General features: G+C 38.4%; 2 protein-coding genes and 1 long non-coding RNA gene across 9 annotated transcripts; 1 reads left to right on the top strand and 2 right to left on the bottom strand.

The window, feature by feature from the left end:
* Positions 1-2708: 2708 nt before the first annotated feature.
* LOC139189411 (uncharacterized) lies at positions 2709-4191 on the bottom strand. Its single transcript, XM_070808359.1, has 3 exons — positions 3607-4191; positions 3144-3474; positions 2709-2818 (listed from the first exon to the last, which is right to left on the bottom strand). The coding sequence occupies exons 1-3, from the start codon at positions 4189-4191 to the stop codon at positions 2709-2711; spliced, it is 1026 nt and encodes a 341-aa protein (XP_070664460.1).
* Positions 4192-10857: 6666 nt separating this feature from the next.
* Positions 10858-13232, top strand: LOC103447533 (uncharacterized). 7 transcript variants are annotated; one of them, XR_001791367.3, is made up of 4 exons: positions 10877-11046; positions 11462-11490; positions 11604-12402; positions 12494-13232. It is a non-coding gene; the product is annotated as an uncharacterized lncRNA (long non-coding RNA). The 7 variants fall into 7 exon arrangements; XR_001791370.3 differs by having other exon boundaries at positions 10888-11667; positions 11851-11908; positions 11986-12402; XR_003766681.2 differs by having other exon boundaries at positions 11462-12402.
* A 1671-nt stretch (positions 13233-14903) lies between these two features.
* On the bottom strand, positions 14904-19229 carry LOC103447696 (patatin-like protein 2). The gene is made up of 7 exons (XM_017335750.3): positions 18866-19229; positions 17560-17765; positions 16522-16759; positions 16208-16354; positions 15771-16076; positions 15489-15667; positions 14904-15381 (listed from the first exon to the last, which is right to left on the bottom strand). Exons 1-7 carry the CDS (start codon positions 18974-18976, stop codon positions 15237-15239), a joined length of 1332 nt encoding a protein of 443 aa, XP_017191239.1. The 5' UTR covers positions 18977-19229; the 3' UTR covers positions 14904-15236.
* Positions 19230-27848: the final 8619 nt, after the last annotated feature.

Here is a 27848-nt window from a genome sequence, read left to right as displayed (position 1 = left end):
GTGTGGCAATCGATCTCAATATGCTTTGTGTGTTCATGATACACATGATTTGCAGCTATGTGTAAAGCCACTTGGTTGTCACAAAATAACCTTGCCAGTTGGGAATGCTCAACACGTAAATCTTCCAATAAATATCGCAGCCAACTTAATTCACAAGTAGCTGCAGCTATAGATCGATACTCCGCTTCAGCAGAGGAACGAGCTATTGTAACTTGTTTCTTGCTTTTCTAGGACACCAGTGACTTTCCAAGGAAGATACAATAACCAGTAACTGATCGACGAGTAATGAGGCAACATGCCCAATCTGCATCACAGTAACCGATTAAATGCAATTCACTTTGGGAAGAAAACATTAAGCCTTGTCCAGGTGCTCCTTTGAGGTATCGAAGAAGTCGATACGCTGCATCGAGATGGTATCGTTGTGGATCTTGCATGAACTGACTCAATGTGTTGACAGTGTATGCTATTTCTGGTCTTGTGATGGTCAAATAAATTAATTTTCCAACCAAGCGCCTATACCTCGCAGGTTCCTGTAGTGAAGTGCTACCTTAAGGGTTAGGACCAAATCGGCCTCCATTGGGACTTTCATGGGTTTGGCTCTAAGAAGGCCAGCCTCCTCCAATATGTCCAATGTATATTTTCGTTGGCAGACTGTGACTCCAGATTTTGATCGTGCAACCTCAACTCCAAGGAAATATTTCAAAGGTCCAAGATCTTTAATTCGAAATTGGCTACTGAGGAAGGCCTTTAGGTTCTTGATTTCTGCCTCATTGTTACCTATAATCACCATGTCATCAACATATAATAATATAATGGTGAGTGAAGTACCCTTGACTTCAGTGAACAGAGAATAATCTACCTTGGATTGGCAGAAACCGATGATGCATATTGCTTTCGAGAATGCTCGAAACCAACTTCTGGACGCCTGTTTAAGACCATAAAGAGATTTGTGGAGTCGACAAACGACATTCTCCCCCTGTCGATGACAACCCGGAGGAGGCAACATGTAGACGGCCTCTTGAAGTTCGCCATGAAGGAAGGCGTTTTGAACGTCCATTTGATATAAGGGCCAATTGCGGACAACAACCACAGTCAAGAGGCAACGCACAGTAATGAGTTTGGCTACCGGTGCGAAGGTCTCTTTGTAGTCGATACCTTCACGTTAAGTGAAACCTTTGGCAACGAGACGTGCCTTGTAACATTCAAGGGTGCCATCAGATTGGTACTTGAGTTTGTAAACCCATTTGCAGCCAATGGGTCGTTGTCCTGGTGGAAGAGGGACAAAACTCCAGGTTTAATTTTCCTGTAGAGCGGTGAGTTCAGCCTTCATCGCTGCAACCCAATAAGGGTTTTGACAAGCCTGCTCATAGGTAGTAGGCTCCACCAAGCGTGAAATATGAAAAACAAAACGCTGATGTCCAAGAGATAAAGAGGAATAGGAAACATACCGATGCAGTGGATATCGCGTGCTGGACATGGATAGAGAGAGGCCCTCCGATGGCGTGAGCAAGGTGGAATGATGAGCCACATAATCTTTGAAGTGAGTAGGTGGGTTGGTGGGACGAGTGGAGTGACGTAATGGGGGTGGGTCAGGGGGTGTTGGTGCAGATGGTGGAGGAATGAGGGAATGATGTTGCGGCAAGTGGTAAGTGGCAAGTTCATGTGGTGTGTCGGTGGTGGCAGGTGATATGGGAAGGCTTGAGTTGGGTGGAGAAGGCTCAAGGTTGGTCGGTAAAGACGACTCAACTTCACTGCTAAGTACCATGGGATTTGGGATTAATGATGAGGTGGTGTCGTGTGTGGGATGAATAATGGGAGTAATATGTTCGTCAGTTTGGTCCATGGTGGGTGAGGATTTGTAAGGAAAAATGTGCTCATGAAAGACGACATCACATGAGATGAAAAATCTACGTGTGGCTAGATCATATACCTTATAACCCTTTTGGCCAAGAGGATAACCAAAGAAAACACAACAACGAGCACGGATGTCAAACTTGTTGGTGGGTGTGAGATTGGTGGCATAGCTTAGGCATCCAAAAATTCGTAAGTGGGTGTAAGTTGGTGGTGTGTTATGCAAAAATTCATATGGAGATTTATGGGAAAGTAAGGGTGTAGGTAAACCATTGATTAGATAACAGGCGGTTTGAATACTTTCTCCCCAAAATTGTAAAGGTAAGTTAGCTTGAAACCTAAGAGCACGACCAACATTCAGAAGGTGCCTATGTTTACGTTTGACCACTCCGTTTTGTTGTGGTGTGTAAGGGCAAGAATGTTGGAATGAGGTGCCACATGAGTCTAGGTAAGGACGTAGGGAAAGGAATTCTCCACCATTATCTGCACGAAGAGCTTTAATGGCACATTGGAATTGTGTTTTGACCTAAGAGAAAAATGATTTCAATATCGTTTGTGTGTCAGATTTGAAATTCATAAGGTGTACCCAGGTGAAACGAGTGAAATCATCCACAATAGTAAGAAAATATCGTGCTCCAGTGTGTGTTTGATCTTTGTGAGGTTCCCAAATGTCACAATGAATTAAGTCGAAAGATGCAGAAGATTTGATTTCACTATTATGAAATGGTAGACGAGTTTGCTTGCCTAAAAGGCAAATTTCACAAATGTGTGTGGAATCAAACATTATTTCAACATTATTTTTGGCTAACGAAAGGGAAGGTGCGGATGATGGGTGTCCAAGTCGCCTATGCCAGAAGCTATTGGTATGATGAATGTGGTTGGCGAGATGGGGGTTTTGTCTTGGTGTAAGATAGTAAAGCCCATCCACATGCTTGCCCAGGCCAATCACCCTCTTCGTGTCCATGTCCTGCACAACACAAAAATTGGAATAGAATGTCACTTTACAATGCAAAGCTCTTGTCAATTTACTAACAGATAATAAATTGACGCGGAACTTTGGTACGTGAAGAACTTTATCAAGAGAGAGATCATGTGACAATCTCATGGAACCAATATGTTTGATTTCTGCTTGCTCCCCATTTGGTAAGCCAACGTACTCATGATGAGCATCAATGATGCTGTGTGTTGGTGGTGAATGCGATATATGGTTGGTTGCTCCGCTATCAACAATCCAATATATAGTCGAGTGTGGATCTGTTTGTGCTATGTTGCATTTAGGTGAAAAAAAATACCTGTTGCATTTGCAAATGGTTGTCTATTACCATTGCAGAGCATGACAATAATCTGATTGTACTCCTCGGCAGTGAACATGGGACCGACAGATTCGGCCGAGTTGTTGGTGAATGCGGAGGTGATGATCTCGGCATTGTTGGCTACTGTCCTTTTGTTTTTGGGTTTCATGTTCCTGCCATGCCATTTGTGGCCTACTGAGAACCCAATGATGTAGTAGCAGCGGTCCATTAAGTGTCCATCTCCATCACAGTAAGTGCATTTAAGTGACTTACGTGAAGATGTGTTGAAGTGCTTGTTGTTAGTCAATTGCGACGCTGAAGCTTGTTGAACCTACATTGCATGGGAGTTTGTTCCCATATCGCGTCGATTGACCACATCTATTTGTCATTCATGTTAGAGAATAAGACCATGAACTCGGCGTGTGTCAGGAAGTGGGCTCATCAACAGAACCGAGCCTCGTACAGTTGAGTAAGAGTCGTTCAGTCCCATCAGAAATTGCATGACTCTTTCTTTCTCTTCCCGTTCAGCAAGCCCCTTCAAACCTGCACAAGTGCAAACGAGTGGATCATGGTAGGACACTAACTCGTCCCACAAGGCCTTCATCTTGGTGTAATAGGCAGAAATTGAAAGTTGCTCTTGACGATTCTTGACAATTTCTTGTCGAATTTGGTAGATCCTTGAGTCACTGCTTTGTGAGAACCTGTCCTTGATATCGTTCCAAACTGCAGCAGCAGTTTCGGTGTACATGATGCTGCTGGCTATGTCCGAGTGAACTGAGTTCACAAGCCACAGTGTGACCATGTCGTTGCATCTTTTCCAAGCTGTATACTTTGTGTCCAAGAGTGGTGGAGTTTTGATGGTTCCATCAATGAACCCAATCTTGTTCTTTGCGCTGAGACCCATGCACATGGCACGGCTCCATTGCCCCCAGTGGTTTCCGTCAAGTGTTTTGGAAACCAAGATAAGCCCCGTATGATTTGAGTGGTGTATGGTGTATGGGTCTGAGAATTCCTCATCAGGTTTGGTATGTTGGGTTGATTCTGTCATGGTGTTGACAGTGGTGTTTGTGGGAGATATATGTAGTGGTTATGAAGGGGGGCTACGATGGTTATGGCAGCGGAAGAATGAAGGCAGAGCAGAGCAAGGATTAGAACCGCTCCGATACCATATTAAACTTGGATCCAATATATGTTTTTGAATTGATGTTCTGCTACAATTGCAGCAAAGTTTATATACATTTATTACACACACATGCAATAAACAAAGGCACTGGAAGTGGTGTTCTTGCTGTCCACGATGCAGCAGTCAGAATACACATGCAGTGACCTTGCTGTCCACGATGCATGTGTCCTTGCTGTCCAGAACAATGATACAGCTTCACATGCTAACCTAGCTGTCAAGGAATGTTTTATCCATGATAACATTCCTTCTGTCCAGGTTGTTCTGTCAATTTGAGCACTTTTAACAATGATTAGCTTAGTTTAAAGAGACAATGTGGTCTTTGTATCAGCTCTTGAATTACTGTACAAGTTAACTTGAGGTAGTGTTTTAATAAGCTGGCGAAACAGTTTGTGTGTGCGTTTGTGTTCGCGTGTGTAGTTATTTACAATCATCATTGTCCTACCAATTTAGATTTATTTAAAAGTTTGGACATTTAATTTAAGGCTAAACAGTTGTTATATAGATCTCTTAATTTAAATTATTCGAACAAAGAAATGCTTATTACTTGCAAGACAAGGGTAAGGGTGCCTTGGATAGCACTCCACTAGTTACCAAAGAGGTAGTCTATGACTTGGAATAAAATTGTAATGAAATTTTTGATAATTATGGCAGATTAAGCCATAAAATCTCCATCGAAGAGCAAGAACAAAGAACAATGAATATGAGAGTAGAGAGAGAAAGCGATGTATTGCAAATGTTGTATTTACTGAATGAATACAATTGCTTACATTTTCAGTAATATATATACCTATTTAAAGAAGCTAACCAAACAAACTTACAGCTGTCAAAACTTAATAACTAAGACAGCTACAGCTGTCAAAACTTAATAACTAAGACATCTAAACACCTTAACCGCCTAGCTAACTTATACAAAATATGACTAAAATACCCATGCACATATATCCTTGGTTAATACTCCCCCTCAATCTTAACTGGGATATCCCAGTCTGAGATTGGTACAATGATGAACAAACAAAGGACTGTGTAAACCTTTGGTCAAGACATCTGCAACCTGAGCTTCTGTAGGAATATATTGAACCTCTAGATCTCCCTTTTGGACCCTTTCACGAACAAAATGAAAATCAGTATCCAAGTGTTTAATCCGAGTATGAAAAACTGGATTAGAACATAAGGCTAACGTTGAAAGATTATCACAATGTAACAACGGTGCAGATGGAAGAAAAACATGAAGATCTTTGAGAACTGATCTAACCCAAGCTACATCTGCAGCAGCATTAGCTAATGCCTTATACTCTGCCTCAGTAGAGCTGCGAGACACACTTCCTTGTTTCTTGGACTGCCATGATACAGGATTGGAACCAATAAAGACAATGTATCCTGTGGTGGACCTTCTGGTATTTATATCAGCAGCCCAGTCGGCATCACTATAAGCAAGCAATTCCATTTTTCCCTGAGCAGAATAAGTCAATCCACACTGCAATGTACCTTTAAGATATCGAAGAATTCTTTTAATCAAACAAAAATGTTCTTCAGTTGGAGTTGTCATAAATTGGCATGCATAATTGACTGCATAGGCAATATCAGGCCTAGTGAAGGTCAGATACTATAATGCACCAACCATACTTCGGTACACTGTTGGATCAGCCATTGGTTGTCCTTCATCCTTCAATAACTGAGTGTGTGGCTTGCTCGGAGTTGAACAGGGTCTACAATGCATCATTCCAGCCTTATTGAGAAGATCAGTAACATATTTAGACTGATTAATGAAAATGTCGCCATTGTCTCGGTAGGCAATCTGCAAACCCAAAAAATAGGTTAATCTCCCCATGTCTTTCATATCAAATACACTGGCTAAATCATCAATGACTTGCTGTATTAACTTGGAAGAAGACCCTGTGATGATAATATCATCAACATACAATAGCAAGATCACTACATGAGAACCACTGATCTTCACAAACAAACTAGGATCAGAATGAGAAGATTGAAACCCCAAAGTAGGTAAATAGCTTGTAAACTTGGCATTCCATGCTCAGGGAGCCTGTTTAAGTCCATATAGAGACTTAAGTAACTTGCAGACATGAGTAGGATATAGAGAATCTTGAAAACCTTGAGGTTGTTTCATAAACACCTCTTCTTGTAATTCTCCATGAAGAAATGCATTCTTCACATCTAATTGCCTTAAATCCCATTTGTTCATTGCTGCAAGTGACAATACTAGCCTTACTGTTGTGTGTCTAACCACTGGACTAAATGTTTCGTCATAGTCCAGACCATGTTCTTGGCTAAAACCTTGAGCTACAAGCCTTGCCTTGTATCGAGACACCTTTCCATCTTGATCCTTCTTAAGCTTGTACACCCACTTGCTGCCTATAACATTTCTATTTTGTGGAACTGGTACTAATTCCCAAGTACCTTGTTTCTGCAAAGCTTCAAATTCTTCTTGCATTGCATTTCTCCAGTGCACAGAGGTAACAGCTTGCTTGTAATGAGTTGGTTCTGAAGACTCATGAATATCCAATATAGCAGTAAAACCACTAAACACAATATCATCATCAGATGATAAAGAAGAACCTGGAGGCATGGATACAGAAGCACAATAACCAGAATAATCTTTTCTTTGTAAAACTCCACTTTTTAACCTTGTAATCATATTATGCTCAGAAGGCACATTAATTACATCAGTATGAATCACAGGATCATTTACATCATGAAGAGAAACTGAAGATGTACCAGCCACAACATCAGGAGAAACAGATGAAATATCAACCATATTGTCAGATGTAGAACAATCATTTGGAGATAGATCTTCAGAGTTAGAAGTTACCTGAATTTGGGAAGGGATATGGACAGGCAACCTTGGAGAGGAAGGAGTTGGATGTAGAGTAGTAGCTTGTAATGGTAACAATCCTGAACCTGATGCTGTACCAGAAAACTGAGAAGAAACAGAATGCAGCTCCATGTCTGGATTATTGACCACATCATTCACCCCATGTTGCTCAGATTCATGTGACAATGCAACAGAAACAACTCTAGGTAACTCTCTTTGTGTAGTGGAAGTAGACACAGATTGAGGAACATGTATGGATTGAGATGTCTTAAAAGGAAATACATGTTCATCATGAATGACATGCCGAGACAACAATAACCTTTTTGTAGGTATATGAAAACACAATACTCCTTTGTAACCTACTGAATATCCCAAAAATACACATTCATCACTTCGTGCTTGTAGCTTATTGACATTATAAGGTCTCAAATAAGGAAAGACTGCAGAACCAAAGACCTTTAATGACCCTAAAGAAGGTGATTGTCCAAACAACTTCATATAGGGTGATATCATTTCTAAATTCTGACTAGGCATTCTATTTATCAAGAATACTGCATGACTACACGCATGAAACCAGAACTGTTGAGGTAAATAAGCTGCACTCAGTAATGTCACAGTAGTTTCAACAATATGTCTATTTTTCCTCTCAGCAAGACCATTCTGTTGAGGTGTATATGGACAAGAAACAAGATGCAAAATGCCATTGGTATCCAAGAAGGTCTTAAACACTTTACTCATGTACTCTCCTCCTCCGTCAGATTGTAAAGCCTTAATATTTGTATTGAAATGATTCACAATAAAGGCATGAAATTTCACAAATACAGTGTACACATCAGACTTATTAACAAGTGGGAAGATCCAAGTAAACCTTGTGCATTCATCAACAAAAATTACATAATATCGGTAACCTTCCACTGAAACAGTAGGTGAAGGTCCCCAGACATCAGTATGCACTTTTTCAAAAGGAATACTTGACTTATTACACTTTGAAGGAAATGGTTGTCTAGACATCTTACCCCTAATACAAGCTGAGCACAACTGAGGACATTTATCTAAAGAAACAGAAATCTGAGAGTCTTGAAGCATTTTTAGTTGAACCTCATTGGTGGGATGCCCAAGTCTATGATGCCAGATAGATGTCTTAACAAGTTGCCCCAACAAAGCTTGAGGTGTATTATTCATTAGCTGAGAATATTTGTAGAAATGCTGCTGAGGAATGTAATACAAGCCACTACTACTACTCCTTCCTTTCATGAGGATTTTCTTGGTTGCCTTGTCCTGCACCCAAAAACCAAATTCATCAAGTATAACATAACAATGATTATCCTTGCATAGTCTATAAACTGATAATAAACTAGCTGCTAACTGTGGAACATGTAACACCATTTGAAGAGTTAAAGATTTAGAAGAGGTTAAAAGAGAACCCAAACCAGTGTTAGCAACGGGAAGTCCCTCTCCATTGCCAACTGTAATCTTGTCATTGCCCTCAAAAGGTGTCACAAGTGTCAAATTATCAAGGTCAACAGTCATATGGTGAGTAGCTCCTGTATCTAACACCCAATTTGGCTGTGAAGAAGACACGAAATTCTGCTGAGCTTGGGCAGTAAGTGCAGCCAAAGAAGGAGATGGTTGATCACCTTGGTATGCATAATTGCCTCTGTGATAGCAGTTGAGAGCAGTATGGCCTTTCTTTCCACAAATTTGACATGCCATAACTGGAGGAGCGGAACTGGAACTTGCATCATACCTTGAGTAACAATTAGGAGCAGTATGGCCTCGTTTATTACAAATCTGACATTCAGGAATCAGTGTTGTTTTGGAACCAGTATTGCCATTCCAATTCTGCCAAGTTGAACCACCTTTAGATCCAAAATTAGCGCTTCCATTATTATTTGTGCTCCCAGGAAAGAAATTTGAATTCCCTGAGAACCTGCCATTATTGTTCCCATTATACCTAGGCCTGTTGTTAAACCTTCCATTGGTACCTCCATAATTCTGATAGCTCCTGTTATTATGAGAATTTGCATTATTTTGTTGATGAAACTGAGGAAGATACGCCTGAGACACAAGTGCCCCAGTTGACCTTTGAGTATTATTCTGAGAATTAGCATTAGCACCACTGACAAAACCATAACCACCAGAAAATTGTTGAGCCAATCTTTGACTCTGTGATGAATTAGCATTTGAAGATTCACCATGGCAATACATGCCTGACATAGGAAAATTCAGTGTAGATTGTGAATCTTCAGCAGTCCTCTCAGCGGCCAATAATTGAGCTCGAAACTCTTTAAGAGAAATAGGAGTTTCACGAGCCACAATCACAGTACGGATCATGTTAAATTCTGCTGGCAATCCAGCCAAAGCAGCAACAATAAGATCATTTTCAGAAACAACTTCTCCAGCAGCAAGAAGTTGATCCTTAAGAACCTTGATTCGCAACATGTATTTCTCAACACTATCCGAACCTTTCTTAATTGTCAGTAACTCAGTCTTGAGATGATTCACTCTTGCTCTCGAAACAGTAGCATACCGATCTTGCAAATTCATCCAAGCTTCATGTGCAGTTCTACAACCAACAACATATTCAACTGCTTCATCTCCCAAAGTAGCAAGCAATAGACTCACAAGAGCCCTATCTCTTTTAATCCACTCTTTATAAGCTGCTGTAACTTCAGTAGTGATACCACCGTCTTCAGTAAAGACAAACTTTGGTGGACAGACAGAGGTACCATCAAAATGATCAAACAAATCATTTCCTTCAAGAACAGATCTAAACTGAAAGGACCACTTCACAAAATTATCCTCCTGAAGTCTAATGGTTAACATTCCAAGTAGACTTTCAACCTTCACCATATTCATCGCCATTACTCCAAAACTGGAAGAACACAGTAATTTCAACTACAAAATCAACCGCAACAATCAAGAAGCAACAAAGAGCTTCGTGCTCAAATCTCGTGCTCAAATCAGTAATCAAGGAGCTGCGTGCTCAAGAAACAACCAATGCTGTGCAAATTGATAAAATCAAACAATTATAGGCTTCGTGCCCTAGAAATCAGCAACAATCAAGAAACAACAAGGAGCTTCGTGCTCAAATCAATCACCAGTAATCAAGGAGCTTCGTGCTCAAGAAACAATCAATACTTTGCAAATTGATAAACTCAAACAATTATAGGCTTCGTGCCCTAGAACTCAGCTTCGTGCCCTGATATCGCAACAACGATCAAAGATCCCAATCTGAACAGATCAAGATACGCCTCTGAAAAACCGTAAGCCTGATGAGCTAACCAGGATCCTCTTCACCGGTTTACTGAACCTCGGCTCTTGATACCATGATAATTATGGCAGATTAAGCCATAAAATCTCCATCGAAGAGCAAGAACAAAGAACAATGAATATGAGAGTAGAGAGAGAAAGCGATGTATTGCAAATGTTGTATTTACTGAATGAATACAATTGCTTACATTTTCAGTAATATATATACCTATTTAAAGAAGCTAACCAAACAAACTTACAGCTGTCAAAACTTAATAACTAAGACATCTAAACACCTTAACCGCCTAGCTAACTTATACAAAATATGACTAAAATACCCATGCACATATATCCTTGGTTAATAATTTTTAGATATACCAAAGAGTGATCGTATTAATAGCTTGGTTCTGTTTAGGGAGGTGATTTTCACGTCTTCTGAATCTCTTATTGAGGGTGTAAATTATGCCACGTGTCAAAAGACAAGGAAAATAAAGCATTCATGAATCTCCCGATTCGTTAAAAAAGGCAGAAACAAAAAGGAGCCGAGGGAGTAAACACAACAGGAGGGTTTCAATTTTCACGTCGTTCTTCGCGAGGCTCTGTGGTGGCTCTGCAACCCAGACTCATTCCGACCCTAGGTGAATTTTTTTTCCAGAATTTCCGAAATTTAACTCTCTTTTGGCGACCGATATATCGGCGCTAGAGCCAACGCCTCAAAATTCCGATATATCGCCGAATGTGCCGGTTTCTAAAGGATAATCATGTTCAATTTTTTGGTTTGATTTAAAGGAATTTCTTACACAAAAAAGTTAGGGTTTTCTGGTTAGTTTTTTGGGTTGTACATCTGGGTATTTCGTACACACAAAAGTTAGGTTTTTCTGCTTAGTTTTTTGGGTTGTATATCTGGGTGGTTTTATTTTCTTCAAATTTGTGACTTTTGTGATTTGAGATTTGTACATAAATTGAAATTTAGTTTTTCTGATTTCAACTCTCATTCGTATCCTGACATTTCCTCATCATTAAAATCGGTTTTTTGTGCTGTTCTTTTCCAAGCTCGGTTGCAGATCCACAAAGGCATGAAGGTTTGTCATTTAAGAATATATTATAAATGTGTGTATTGCGTTATACATGTGGGAGTGTGAATATGTTTTTTTTCCTGGGTTGATTTAGTTAATGAGGTTCGTTATAATTTCAGATTATTTTGGTTCCTGTTAATCTAATCGGACGTTAGAAGAGGAGGTGGATGGTGTTTGAAAAGCGTTGGTTTTTCAATTTTTTTTTATTTGTGCCCTTTTAGTTTTTTGAATGAAATTTTTATAATGTAAATCAATCTAAATTGAATAGCTTTGTTTGTATATTGTATTTGGTTTATTAAATAGAATGTGATTTAATGCTTTGGAATCTTTATAAACATAATATCTATACAATTTTTAATCCCACAGCAACGCGGGGCATAATTTCTAGTTGCAAACTAAAGTTGCTCTCCATTGCCGAAACAAGGTTTGTTTTCTCCACTTTTTTTCCTTTCTTTTTTTTCTTATTCAATTATGAGCTGTCCAAATTTTTAAATTTTTCAGATTTGCTTCCATACTTGTGAATCTGTGATGCTTAGAATATTTAAGGAAGTAAAGGAAGGTTTACAACAAACGGTGATTAGCACTAATTGGGCTTTGTACGAAGAAGAAGATTTGGTTAAAGCAATGATGGTGAAGCAAAATATATTGGATGAATATTTTTGAGAGAAGATTGATTATATTCTTTTCTTTACTGCTCCAATATATGAGGTTATTAGAATGGCTGACATAGATAAACCTTATCTTCACTTGGTGAATGAGTGGTGGGATGCTATAATTGAAAAGGACTATCTACAGGAATGAGCGCAAGGCATTACATGAAAAAAACAGCTTTTTTGATGCAGTGTATCGCATTTTATTGGAGTGATGGACTAAAAGTAGCACATCACTTCATTGTTTGGAGCATTCATTAAATCCAAGGTAATGATTTTGCTAATTTCCTTATTAATTCTTCTAGACCAATCTTTAGCTTTATGAGTATATTTTTAAAGTGCTATTTCTTTTATTTTAGGTATTATATTTCAGAATGGCTCCAAGAAGACCTTAGTCATCTTGCTCCACACTGAGATGTTGAGCTTACAACTGAAAGGAAAAAGTGTTTTGAGAGATACTTTTCCAATGAAGAAATTAGAAGAAATATCAATGTGGAGTATGACGCTTTCTCTATGTGCTTAAATGACTTTGGAGCTATTGATTCTATGAATGATAGGTTTCATTTGGAACCAGTGATGTTGTGGATTGTCCATGGAGCTTCTACACCTAGTCTCGAATCCATAGCATTGAAGCTACTTGGACAACCTTGTTCCTCCTCTTGTTGTGAAAGAAATTGGAGCACTTATAGTTTTGTTCACTCTCTAAGAAGGAACAAGATTACACCACAAAGAGCCAAGGATTTGGTATTTGTACATAATAATTTTCGTCTTCTATTAAGGAATAGCTCAACCTACAAAGAAAGTATTACTCAATTGGGGGATGTTGGAGGAGATGGCTTTGAAAACTTGGGTGAAGAAAGTGTCGGAATGCTTGAAATTGCTAACCTTTCACTTGATGAGCCGTCATTGGAGGCTTCTTTGGTTACTGTAGGAGACATCGTGAATGTGGAAGTTGAATGAAACTTTTTTTTTTTTAATTTTCGTTTGGATGTTTTTTTTTTTTTAATTTTTCAAGTTTGAAGACTAATTGCTTGTTGGATCTACTATCTTTCTAACTGTTTGGAGTTTATTGAAATAAATTTGAAATTGAGTAATAAATTTAATGCTTATTTTTAATGTTTTAGATATATTTATTTATTTATATTTTTAATTGCTGTATTCCTAACGTATTGTGTCTTCGTTTTTAGAAATTTGATGTGTTCCCGTGTCGTATCTCCGTATCCCTGTCCGTGTCCATGCATCGTAGGTTACCAGAGACGAACCCTAGATCGTTATAAGCCGAGAGAATCCTAGAGGATATCTAGATTGTAGGAACTCCAAGACTTAGGAATCTAATTGTGTCTATATCCGGATTAGATCTCGTGTCTTCTGGAACAAGTTTGGTCATCCAATGGAGTTGTTTGGACTCTGTCTATTGCCCCAGAACAAGGTGACGGTGGCACTGCTACTCTGTCTGATCCAGCTCCTGGCAAAGCTGTTAAGTTCATGACCAGACTTCTGAGGTAATAGTACCCGGATCAGCCTTAGTTCGGTTTTGAAAAACCATGTGTGGAGCCAAAAATAATCACAAGGCGACACGTGGATTTTTTAGTAAAAGATGACCAAACTACCCTTGAGACACACCAGGATTTCTACACGCGAGCAGCTCAAAAATGCTCCAAAAAGGTAACAATTCAATATTCATCTCATCAAATCCCGTAACCTCCAAAATATTTATTCCAAAATTATATTAATTGGTTAATTAATAGATTAATTACCCAATTAATCCATTAAACATCAATTAAAACATCCAAATACCCACAACATATATCTCACTCAATCCCAAAACTAGTGATTGACCGGCCACCCCCTTGCTCCCTAGCTTTTCATACTTTTCTCCATTTTATTACCCTATTTACACAACTATTCAATTTTGTAACCTCCTATTTGTTTCTTTTATACTTAATTGGCCAATAAATTGGCTAATTAAGCCAAAACTATAACCACCAAAACCAATTAGTGGCCAGCCACACCTTGGGAAAATTGGGCAAAGCCTAACCCTATAAATAAGCACCCATTCTCACCGAAAAGCTATTCCAACACTCTTGCAAAAATCCCAAAATTCTCTAAACACTCTTTCTCTCTAAATTCTAACTTTGGCATCGGAAGTTCTTCGGCCAAAGCCCCCCCCATTCATCGTGGGCGCGTGAGGCTTATGGCCATAACCAAATGTGTTATTTATTTTGTAGGTGCAATTTTGTCCAATATCAAGGAGGAAGAAATTCGCATCCACATCATGGTCCCACAATTAAGTTTGTTTTAAGAGACAATATGGCCTTTGTATCAGCTCTTCAATTACGATACAAGTTCACTTGTGAGGTAGTGTTTTTTCTATTGTTTCTTCCTGATTTGGAAAGTGGAAGCCCTAACTTTTAACTCTGAGCTTGAATTTATCACCCTGATGTGTATTTATTTACCTATTTGGTTGATTTTGCTGTGTGCTTTTTGGGTTGATACAGGTCATCGACGTTTTGCATCCTGGTCAGCCCAATGTCTCCAAGGTTTGGTTTCTTTCTTCGAGCTTTCTGGTTCTTTCAATGGAGATTTGATTCTGGTTATTTGACGTTATTGCACTAGTTAATAGGAAATGTGTATGATTTCGATATTAGTTTTCTAAATGATAGAATTTCAAATCACGAGTTTCTTTCAATGGGAATTTGATTCTGTTTATTTGATGTTATTGCACTAGATCTAATTAACAGACCAATGATGTCTATCACGAATTATGCATATCAAGAACCAGAGGAAACATGCTCCTTTTATTCCACATACATACATACATACATATATATATATATAGGAAGCCTTCAAAGGGCCTGTATATATATATATACACACACACTTTCTTGTAGACAAGAGAATTAACAACACATTACAAACGTTTAAGAGAAACCTACACCAAGTCTGAGCAGGGCAGGCAGGCATGCATGCAAGAACGGAAACCAAGTTTGTTCAGCGAGTCCTTAAATGGCTGAATTTATTTACTAGTAGGCATACATTTTTATTTTAGTTTTTGTTCCAAGATGAAATTTTCTCTCTCATTCTTGGTAAATAGACGAGTCTTCAAGACTCCATTGCTGCTATCTTCAAGCACTTTAATATAACACCACAAATTAGGATGAATGTCGAAAAGAGAACGACCAATTTCCATGTTGCAGCTTCATTCTTTGCTCGTCTTTTCTTTTCACGTGACAGTTTTTGGGCAAATCTGCACAAAGCATGAACATATGAACAACATTTTTTTGTTAACACCAAGTAATATCTACTATGCTAACCAAAATGAAAGGGATCATAATGATTCTTGTCCTCACTCACTTTGCAATTGCGTCTTTGTATTTGTATTTCTTGTCAATTAGTTCATCATACCGGCCAGTGTTGAGGTTCAGTGCCCTGACACTTTTTTCAAGGAGTTCAGTCCCAGCATCCTGAAGTTTCTTGAGATTGTCTTCACTTGCATTAGTCATATCAGTTTGTTTAGGATCCAATTCATCATCCTGCAGCACGGATAACCAGCAAGTAAGAAGGTGTGTGCCTGCATCTGGAGATGACGTTGAAGTAAAGCATACATGGACGTGGTTAATCAATCGAAAAGTAAACCTGGATCCGGAGATAATTGGAATCAGAGCCGGAGACTTTGAAGTAAGCAGACAGGTATACTTCAACCATGTTGACACTTGCAGTCATAAGAACATCTATTAAAGGTGTGACGCCCTTTTGAGGCAGCAGCCATGTTAAGATTCCCCAGATGCTGGGATCTCCGATTGTCAGCTCCATATGCTTCTTTGCAGATCCAGTTCCCAGGGACAGAACCAGAAGCTTACTACTATCAATGTTCGGTAGGCGCTCTGCCACACTTTTGTTATCAGACCTCTCCTTGGCCATTTCAATGATTGCAACCAAAGTCTGGAAACGTTGGTGTAAGAAGTTTGTTGAACATGATGCAATCTTCTTGGATTTTGTTATCATTTATATATGTCATACACCATCATTAAGATCATCAAAATTAAGTATTAAAATTGTACAGTAGTACTTACGGGATTGTTGGCTGCAACACCACCATCGACGAGGTTATATTCTCTTTCGTGAAACCCAAATCTGTGAGGAGGGAGGTAGTACGGTGCTGCAGATGTACCAATGCAGATATCTTTTAGCAGAACATTCTTTGAGCTATCGCGTTTTCCCTGCTATCATGATTTATGTGTTAACGAATACTAATACTAGAGAAATAAAACTCCGATTTGAGTAGACTTAGGCTAGTGTAGACTATATTGTCCACAATAAAATAAAGAAAAAAGATACTCGAGTATTAGTTATACAAATATGCTTCGAAAACCATTACTAATCGAACCTGCAAGGTGGAGAAGACGACCGGATGGAGGTTCTTGAGATCATAACAGGGAATGATAATGTTGGTTAAGGTCTCTTGAATCCTTGTTTCTCCAATGGTCGTCTTGATCTTCTCGTGCAGGGTATCACCTGCGAATATTGGTCCTTTTGCCGCTTTCCAGAAGTCTTCGAGGTAGTCCTTCCCAATTCCCAGCCACTTCTTAACTATATCTGTCCAGTCGTCGTGACCGACGGAACCACTAAGAGCAATGGTGGGAGTTTTTGGGGAAAATAAAATAAAATTAGCAAGCAGTAGATTTACCACGTGAAAACCTCCAACACCAAAACAGAAGAAAAAAATGATGGCTTTCTTCCCATTGAACACCTTCCCAACCCACTTTAATGGCGTGTCCATAGCTATTGACCCTAGCCACAGACAAGCAGTGGCTATAACAGTCAATAGCCACAGAACAGAGGCTATTGACCCTAGCCACGGACAAGCAGTGGCTATAACAGTCAATAGCCACAGAACAGAAGCTTAAGTTTGATTCTTGTCAAATGTGAATTTGAACTACATTGTTGTTAGCTCATTGTGAGGCTAAGTTCACCCCTTTAGTGTAGATAATTTCGTTTGTTCAAAAAAAAAAACAACTTATTAACTTATCAGCATACATATATGTTGGAGACTTTATGTTATTTAATATCTCTAATATTAGAAAGTCAGAAATACATTTGGTGTTACAAGGCTTCACCAAAAATATTTGGACACAAATACCCCTAAAACAAAAAAAAACTCACCACTACAAAAAGGGTTATAATCTTCAAGGGCATTTTTGTAAAAACAACTTGAGAAAATTAAAGAACAAACGCAAAAAAATAATAATAAAGAGATAAACCATTGCATTTAGCCTCAATCTCTAAGTTTATTAGTTTTTCTTACTTTCTCTGTAGTTGTTTATATTAATCTTGTACATAATTGATGTTTTGATTTTTGTATGATTATAATCATTGGAATTCTTCTATTATTTTCATAATTATTGCTCCAACAATACATACGTACCTTGTGTCCTCTGCAGGTTCCCTTTTTGGTGAAGGGAAGAAATTTGGAGCCTCATCAACAAAAAATTTGACGATTTTATTTGCTGCAAATTTAGGTTTATTATTTTCATCAGGTGTGGTGAGCATGGCTGTGATAAGGCCTCCTGTGCTGGTTCCGGCAATGAAGTCGAAGTAGTCTGCAATCCTTGCATCATCACCATCCAGTTTCTTTTGAAATTTTCATTCATGCAGATGCGAGGAACAACATCAGTAACAATTTGGTACAAACGTAATTAAAGAACACATTCCAGTTAGGAAGAACCAGGGCCGTCCAAACATTTTGGAGGTCCTGGGCAAAAACAGAAATGGGGCCCACAAACCTACAATACGAGCAAAAACATGTATGTTTTTTATGTGAATTTTTTTCTTTCTTTTCGACTAGGTATTTGAAGGATTTTCAATAATTTGAATAAATATATTTCTTTGTCGTCATATATAAAAAAACAAAATTTCATCGTAATACTTGGTTAATTGGTCATAAAGAAAAGAAGATTGTTATATGGTAAAAATACTAGTCAATTGAGCAATACTTGACGTCTAAAGTGTCTAAGTACAGACTTTGACAAAGCAATTTTCTGAGAAAAAGCCTTGTAGAATTGGTAGAAGTGAAAGTTCTAATTTTTGCAGCTGCCTGAAAGTGATCTCATTTTTTGAATAATCTCTGTACTTGCCAAATTAATTTGGTAAGGACATACATACATTATTTTGTTGAAAGTTGAACTTGAATTGGAATGAATATAAAAAACATGCGCATCTAGTTAACCTTCTTGATGAATTAACCAAGTTTTAGCGATTATAATTGAAGGTAAAAGAAATTAACAATCAAACAAAAATTAGTAAAAAATTGGAAGAAAAAAAACGGCGTAAGACTAATTCAAACCTTGGACTTCATTATTACTAGAAAACAACGGCACCAGCGCCTATAGTTAACCCTCTTGTTGAATTCACCAAATTTTAATAAATATAAGCAATTATAAAAGAAATTAACAATCAAATAAAAATAAGTGAAAATAAGAAAGTAAAAGGCATAGAGACTAGTTCAAACACGGGTCCTCATTCTTACTACAGAATGACGGAACCAGCGCCTCTAGCTAACCTACTTGATGAATTAACCAATTTAGTTTTTTAATTTATATGCTTATAGGAGTATATCCTAATAATTTTGGTGCCTCTGATTTTTTTGGGCTTGGAGAGTCGCCCTGTTGGCATTGGGCCAGGGTCAGCCCTGCCAATAACAAAAGGGCGGGAACAGAGACAATATACATAACCTGGAGTTCGGATTCAAGACGGTCGAGTATGGTGGCCGGGATGATGCCTCTTACTCCTCCTCCATCAATGCTAAGAATTGTGGTATATTTTCCACGATTAGGTGTTGTCATGTTGTCTGATGAGCTAATGTAGTTGGGAGTACTGATGAGCTAATGTAGTTGGGAGTACTGATATATGATGACCTTCATAATTACGAGAATGAAAGGAGAAAGCATTTAACAGAATCCGTAGTGGGTGGATAAATTAAGTACATATCTCTTTGATAAGCTTTTCTTTATCAGGAGAAAGCATTTAACAGAATCCGTAGTGGGTGGATAAATTAAGTATATATCTCTTTGATAAGCTTTTCTTTATCAGATGTGTAGTGGATGGATGGATGAAGTGAAGTATATATATCTTTGAGAAGCTTTCTTTTATCAGACGTATAGTGGATTAATGGATGAAGTGAAGTATATATCTCTTTGAGAAACTTCCATGATCTCTTTGAGAAGCTTTCCTTTATCTCTTTGAGAAGCTTTTCTTTATCAGATATGTAGTGGATGGATGGATGAAACGAAGTAAGTATCTCATCAGAAGCTTTCCATTATTAAACGTTTAATGAATTAATGAAGCAAAGTATATATACTTGTTTGAGAAGCTCTTTAAATGTCACCTTTATATGATTTAAGCCTTCTTTATCTCTTTGAATCCTGTAAACGATGCATCTATGTGAATGAAGCGAAGTACATACCAAACTACTTCCTCTCCAATCATGGCAATCATCCGTTAAGGCATTTGTGCAATGATTGACGAATAGGCAACCCTCTTTCTTCACGTGTTAATTTAGACATTAATTATGTAATGATTGACGAATAGGAAAGGCATCTCTCTTTTCATGTTAAGGCATTTATAACATTGGGTGGGCATGGGCCGGCCGAAGCCCAAAATTGGAGGGACCGAGCCGGATCCATTTGAAAATAAAACGAAGAGAGATGGATCTGGTTAGGTAATATAAAATTAAAGATTAATATCAGTTTACTATCCATACATCTGTTAAGTTTTTCGTTAGAATTTATGGTAATTGATGACGTGACGTCCATGTGAACAATGACTAGAAATCACGTGTTAATAAGAGCCCACGTGAATATTAAAAAATAAAAAAATTAATAAAAATTTTAAAAATTAAAAAATTACAAAGTCATCTTCCTCCCTGCTCCCCCCCTCCGTTCGTCTTCCCTGCTGTACGAATCTGCGGCAGAGGGTATCGTCTCTCATTCACATTTGCACCAGTCTGAATGACGAGCCCAAAGTCCCTTCTAGCACAAACACATACACAATCAACCTCCTCTCTCATTCAAATCCACACCCTCCCCTCAATTCCCCAATTTCCCCAGATCCAGTAATCCCAAAATCAACACCAAATTAAGAAATTTCAACACAAATTTAAACGGAAGCCCTAGAAACTTTGGAAAATTCCAACTTCCAAACCCCCTAGGATTGTTCGAAATTTGAAATTAGAAACCCTAGGCTTTCTTTGGGAATGAGAGATCCATTAGGGCGGCGATGGCAGATCGGAGAGAAGTGGAACAGAATTCAAAGAAAAGGAAGAGAGAGGGAGAGATAGAGAGGAGAGGAGATAGATGATCTCCTCGTTGGTGGTGCAGGGAGTCGAGGAGGGAGGGGGTTTGGATGGGTGCAGAAGATAGAAGGGAGAGGAGAAGGGAGGGAAGGTCGGGGATGAGGTGGGAGACGGGGTGGGTATCAGGGAAGGGGTAGGTAGGGTGGGGAAGGGGACAGGATAGAGGCCCAGATTTTATTTTATTTTATTTTATTTTTTTGAATTTTTGAATTTTTAATTTTTTAATATCCATAAAGGTCTATATTGACATGTGACGTCTAGTTATTATTCACGTTGATGTCACATCATCAGTTAACGATTGATTTAACAACAGTCTTAACGGATGTATGAAAATATCTCAAAATTATTATTTAAGGTACCACTCTAAAATGAAAAAAACTTAATATACCAAATATTAAAAACTAATAATTTTCAAAATATAGTATAATGTTGCAGTCCTATTAGATTAGGAATGTGATTGTGTAAATTCTAGTATATCTTGGAATATCTCTTATATTTCTATTAGGCGTAGATTACCTATTAAATGCTGTAATCCTAAAGGGTAATGAATTAACCTTCCCTACTACTATAAATAAAGGCACAACGAAGTGGAATAGAACACACTCACAATTACACATCTCTCTCATTCTCTCTACCTATTGTTGCACCCCTCTCTCTAAGGCCTCCATAATTGTTCAGTAAATTATGCCTACAATACATTATTAGCACGCTCTTGACGCTGTGCTAAAGAGTGTTTGATTTTCAATCAGGGGAGTATTACGTTTTAATCATTCTTTTTATGATTAATTCGTATTTTATTGAATTGATCTACATGATATTGATTCAATTTAATTTTTTCTGTGTTGAACGTGATACAACGCATTGGAGATACAATTCCGGCTTTATGAGAAAGATCTTCTACAAATTCAAAGGCTCTTGTTGTTTTCTGCCAATCAGGTGCGTTTAAAATAAAGTAAGATATTTGAAACGACATTGAAGCATGAAAACATTCCCTATGATGCATGAACCCCTTATGTTTATTTTTTCTTTCCGATATATATATATATATATATATATATATATATATTGTATATATTCATATATTTGTCAATATATATGTTTGTTTCATGCATTACGCAATTATATTTGCTATGTGGAATATGTGAGTCAAAGTATATTCATAAATTAGAAGCAATTAGGTTTTTAAACCCTAGGTTCAAAAAAAAAAAAGGGTAATTTTTAGCACCACCGTGGCGACAGACCTTGGGACACCAATTTGGACCTTTGCGTAGCCCTATGGGGCTTGCTGCCTTCCCTCAACATTCAACTAGGCCTCAGCCTATGATGGTTATCTTATGGGCTTGAAAGCCTTAGTCCAAAACCTAACCCACAACCCGCATGCCTGAAGCCATGCTGGGCTTGTCATTGTCACAGGCTTGAAGCCCCGGCCTGTCTGCATCAGTTTTCTGGTTAGCTGGACTGGTTCTCTACCACGGCCCGCTTGCTGCTGGGCCCTTACCTCACCTCGGCCTATATGCCACAACCTTTTTGGTTGCTGGGCTTGTGCCGCAACCCAATAACTCGGCCCCAATTAAGCCAGCACTTGCTGATGGGCTTCAAAATCCTCAGCATGTGGGCTGTTATTACAGCCACATCCGATCACTTTGCTCACGGCACCCAGCCCAATTTTTGGGCTATCGTATTTTCGACCTAACGCTATTATTTTAGCATTCTAAATAATTTTAACCTGTCTGTTAATATTATTTTGTTTCTACAATCGACCATGTATGACCCGATTTATTGAATTAATTAAAAGTAATATGCAGTCCATTAATCTAATAATGAAACCAAAATTATTGACCTGAAGATCTGACACACCCCAACCGAAGTCGAGACGTGTTGGCCGTTACGTGAGCGTGACGTAGCCTTGTGCGCAAGCGAAAATGATAAAGAATAAGGAAAAACGAACAATTTAAAACCAAGCAACTAGCAATTCCAGTTAAGAAAGGATGCTAGTGAGGGTCTAAGTGTACAAATACACTTTCAGAGCAATAAGAATATCTAGTTGCAGTCAAGTAGGGTAATTACTAAGATACAACACCCTAAGGTGAATCCTACTTTTCGGATTCTGTCATAACACCGTTGAATTCCTCGTGGCCACCAAACTCTACTACCTAAAACCTGGAGGGGTGAAAAACAAAGTTGAGTGGGTCAGTAAAATACATTTACACAAAAACCTTATTTTCCTTTGAATATACTAACCCCTCATCGTAAAACAAGTATATAGATACTTTCCCAAAAAATAGAATGCATAAATATGTATATATCTCAAATCATGCTCAAAATCAAGATTCATATTTGTATGTATGCCATACCTATATATAACAAAATAAGCAATTCAGGTAAGAATAGTTTCATAGAGACTTATAACATGTTAGCCGGAACCCCTGTGGTAGTCTGTACAGCTGAATTTATAGCTCAAAAGTCAATCTAACTGGAGTCACTACAATGACCTATACAGCAATATACTGCACAAGAGTCGGAACCAAATGCAAAGGTATGTACGACAATAATGGGGTAATATAATTATGCTCAATACTACTCTCACATAATAGCCGGGTGATAAATCACTAGTCACCTACGAGTCGGAACCATAAATAAGGTCTGTACGACAAGACTGTGCGCCTAAATTGGATCCAATGTGAGCATATGGTGCGGGATGTGACATAATAAACAGGCTTGTGTCATATCTCTGGCTAAATCACAATCACCCTAAGTGCAGTTTTATGAGCTCAACAATATTCAATCATATATCACAACATCGACAATTCACATAACTAAACGTAACTTACCTGAACTTACCTGAGCCTCCACAGCACCATGCAACAATATGCATAATTATGATAATGCATATACTAAAATAAAATATAGGTATAGCACAACATTTAAATCACATTTCCTTAAATATATTTTCTGGGAAAAACGTCAAGAGTGTGTATATATATATACTGAAAATAACTGCCCACTCACAAATATGAAGCCGGGTCGTAACCCCTATGCCTAGCCTGGCTACGCTCGTCCTCCGGATAGGTCTCGCCTATAGAAGAAACAACTATATAAACATCACTTTAATGCATATATACCAAACTATGTAATAACTTCTCATACATAGCTCAAATTGGGTATATGAATATACCACAATGACCTGCACAACGTCACGATCACCCAGGAATTTTTACAAATAATTTTCTGACCCCGCACACGCTGCCACGCGCCGGCGAGTGCACGGCAATACAGTTAAGTTGGGATTCTCTAACCCCGTTAGGAATATTCCGTTAAAAGCTAACGGATTCAGTTAAGTTTACCTGACGGAATATTCGCTCGTCTTCTCCGATTGCTCGTCGGACTCCTCGCCGTCGTCAGAAAACTGGGAAATCGAAAAACCTTCATAACTTCTTCATTTTTGCACCATTTTCTATGAAATTTGTACCATTTTAAAGATCTCAACAAGACAAACAAAAACATACCTGCCCCGACCTCCAACTCGTCAAAAATTCTGGCCAAATTTAAAACTCTTCGTTCTCATGATTCCGACGTCCAATTTCTTCAAACAAGTACTCCAAGCTTCATAAGGACATCCTTAAGCTCCCTATGAGTTTAAATTTCCCTAAAACATAAGGTTTTACGTGAGCATGAATAGTACCTCAAATCAGGTTTTGTGGTTCGACGTGAAATCGAAGGTAATCTTACCTATATTTGGTACCTTTGAACTCATGAGGACCTTAGGAACACAATGGTACCATTTTCTTCTTCGATCTATCACGTTTGCAAGGGTTTCTGGTTGTGTTCATACAAGAGAGAAGAGAGAGAGTGAATCTGAGAGAGAGAGAGCACGGGAATGAGAGAAATAGGGTAGATGGGTGTGTGTGTGGTCCAAAAGCCACCAATCAAAACTAAGAGAACACTTAGTTCTAATTGGGTCCAATAATAGAGGAATAGAACTAATAGGTTCACCACTTTAAGTCCAAACCACAACACCCAATAATAATTCTCAATGTTCAAGGGTATTTAGGTAATTTCACACTGTCGATAAATATATTTCAGGACGGGCTGTGACAAGATCACTTTTGGACATTAACGATTCAATAATTTATTTTTATACTTTGAACCGTTGACATACTTTTGTAGTCTCGAAGCAATCACACTTGAGTTCCTAACGAAACTTAAATCCACTACACTTAGTTGTATATTGCATTCTGTGTTTCTTGGAGGAACCTCTCTTTTATGAACTAAATGTTCATAAACTAAATTGAATATGTAGTTTCAAATTTAGTGCCTTTGAAATCCGAAGTTTTCATAAAACAATACATCGATGAAAACCCGACGTTTTTCATGAAAACCATGTCTTAGAACTTGAATGTTCTAACGTTGATGTTTATGGATGATTCCTTCCCATATCACTAATCAAAATCTTGTTGCATCCAATTCAGTGGATTGTCGAACTGTCACAAGTTTGATTTTTCTGACTTGGACGTTTCTAATAAAAACCATTTGACTATCAAGAAGCTGAGAAACCATTAAAGCCAACAATGGCATGGAATAGCTGAATAAGCCTCCGCCATGATCTTCATTATAAGACTTATGCTCAAAGCATTACAAATGGAAATACCTCCCGATCGAGGATTCCATGGCTCTTTGGCTCGCTCCTATGGACTGTCTAATCATGAAAGACATTGCCTGAAGCATACCATGATTACGTCCATGAATAAGTACAATTCTAAAGTTTATAAAGCTGATCAAATTTTTACTGGAGAATACTTTTCTCATCCTTCCTTGTTTCTAACTCTCCCCTGAAGCAACAGTGTAAATAGCGGAAGGTTACCAAATTTTCGGATCTGATTACTACCACAAACATATGGTAGAATCAGGGCCTGCCAAGGTGTGGCATCATGCCCGAAGCATGATCCTTGGTACCTAAGACCTAAAACTTCAAGAATAAGGGAAAATATTCCTGAACCTTAACCCTGCAGAATCTATTTCTGTCTCGATGGAATAAACCATTGGTTATACACGTGTTCGTGCCCCTACCAATGTTGTTAAGGAGTACCATTCTAGTAGTCAATATGTGAGACTAATTTTGCTCCACCAAACACCGTCGAAAGAGTAGAATTTTGACATGGATGACCTTGTTGGTCGAATCCTCTTAGTAAACCATTTACTTTGTGAACATTTTTCCATGTTCTTGGATTCAAGTTTGGTGTGTGTTTTACTTATGGATAATTTTATTGATATTGTCGTCGAATATGACTTAATTGAATCATGTTTCTTAATACATGTAACCGATTCAATTAAACACGTGATTAGGTAGTAATGTGGGAAAGTTAGTTATCTGGATGAATGTGTACAACGCACACTAACTTTACACCTAAATCACATCTCTAACAACGACTTCAGGTCTATCCAACTTGATTAAGAGCATTGGCATGCTCCTCGTTGTATGAATGGTACTGAATCACCATTTAAGGGACCTTAAATTCTCCCTGACGTTGAGTTTTTAAGGATATTCGAGATGACAATGATCATAAATGAACCACTGAAGAAAATAAAGTGGAATATCTTTGCACCACCTCCAAAAATAAGCCTGAAGCTTTGATTTGGGACCAATAGGTTGTCTCCCAACTGGGAACACACCATATGTGGCCGGCCTGGAACTGGGTGATTGAGCAATTTACTTGTTTTGGCACGACCTTTTGGGACACTTAGGTCGAACAATGATACTTCGACGCATCTCCTTACCCAAAGTAAGGATCTTGTGCCTACAAGCACACTTTGCTAAAACCCGCTTGTTTCAGGAAATTTGATTTCTAAATCATCCCTAGCAAAAATACAAAACAACTCATTTTTCACAATGAATTTAAGGGAATATATGTGGACTAATCCAACCAAAATACAGACCATATAAATACTAATGGTTTTGGTTGATGAATCGACAAACTGATCACATGTTTATCCATAAACATTACTGCTAAACCTCATGGCTGATTAAGGGTTCACCACCCTACTTATCCCTTAAGGTTCGGGAGACTGGATAATGCCAGAGAGTTTATATCGACAGTTTTCGATAAGGTATTGCATGTCGTTTTGATTTATAATTAAACATCGAATTCCTATGATTCACCCCAAATAGCCTCGCCTAGTGATCATAAAGTGCAATTTAAATGATCGCCCGAATTTTGGTAAACGTACCAAGTTTTTGGTTTCTACCTAGGACTATGCAATCCTTGTACGCAGTTATGTTGGTCCGCCTTGAGGCCTATTGCCACCCAACCTATATGACTTTACAGTTGGTTACTGGGTATGAACTTGACAATTTTAGTATTTACGCATTTGGGTGTGCATTCCATGTGCCAAGTTGCGCCACCGCAACGTACCACCATGGGTCCTCAAAGAAGGATGTGTATCTTTTGTCGATCATGATTCTCCTTCACATTAGCTCTCTTCGAGGCCTTGCATGCGATCTTTTTACCGCTTATTTGCCGGTTGTCACTTTAATGAGATAGTCTTCCCATCGTTAGAAGGAGATAAGAACGTCAACGTTCCTGAAGAACAGCGCGAATTTATGTGGACGCTATCCACTATGTCTCATCTCGATCCCCATACCACACAAGTGTGATAAGCAAGTGCGATGACTTCTAGATTTCAGAATGTTGCTTCAGACGCATTCCTCTAATCTAGCTAAAGTGACCATATCATCTACCAGCTACAAACATGTCTGCAAAGATAGACATACTTAACGAATGTCGAGTCAACATCCCTAGAGGGTGTGCCACCTCTGTTGGACTATTTGGACACCCCTGTTGGACAGTTCAATACACCGGCAGATAGCCAATCAATTTGTCTTGGCCTGGAGCACGACAGATCACTCGGTTCGTAGAATTCACTTCCTTGGAAAAGGAAGACACGGCACAACAATGAATCTAAACTCGATTGCTATCTCAAATCATTTCCATCTCATGAGATTAATCCGGATTTCTCCTGAGACTTAAAGTTTTTGGTCCAGTATACTAGTTTGGATGAGAAAATGGAATTGAAATGAGATTATCATTGATGATGTTTTCGCTTATATGGTAGCTACAGACATAAATGAAAAGCGACGATATCGAACCGTGTTCCGCTGATTAAGTGACAACGTAGAACTAATTGGACAACTAAAGTTACAATCCAGGTTAAATTCCTTACCAAAGTGTGCATTGGACCTGTTGTCCCTACACTGCCCAAGATAACCCTGTTGTGTTACAAGTGGGAAAGGAAGCATATTGAGATGAATGAAATAGTGCAATATGATGCACGCCTTATGACGCAAGGTTTCTCTCAAACGTCTTGTG

The sequence above is a fragment of the Malus domestica genome, chromosome 11 (assembly GCF_042453785.1).
Source record: "Malus domestica chromosome 11, GDT2T_hap1".
Classification (NCBI taxonomy): domain Eukaryota; kingdom Viridiplantae; phylum Streptophyta; class Magnoliopsida; order Rosales; family Rosaceae; genus Malus; species Malus domestica.
The sequence above is the reverse complement of the archived record's forward strand: the minus strand, read 5'-3'. Positions and strand labels throughout refer to the sequence as shown.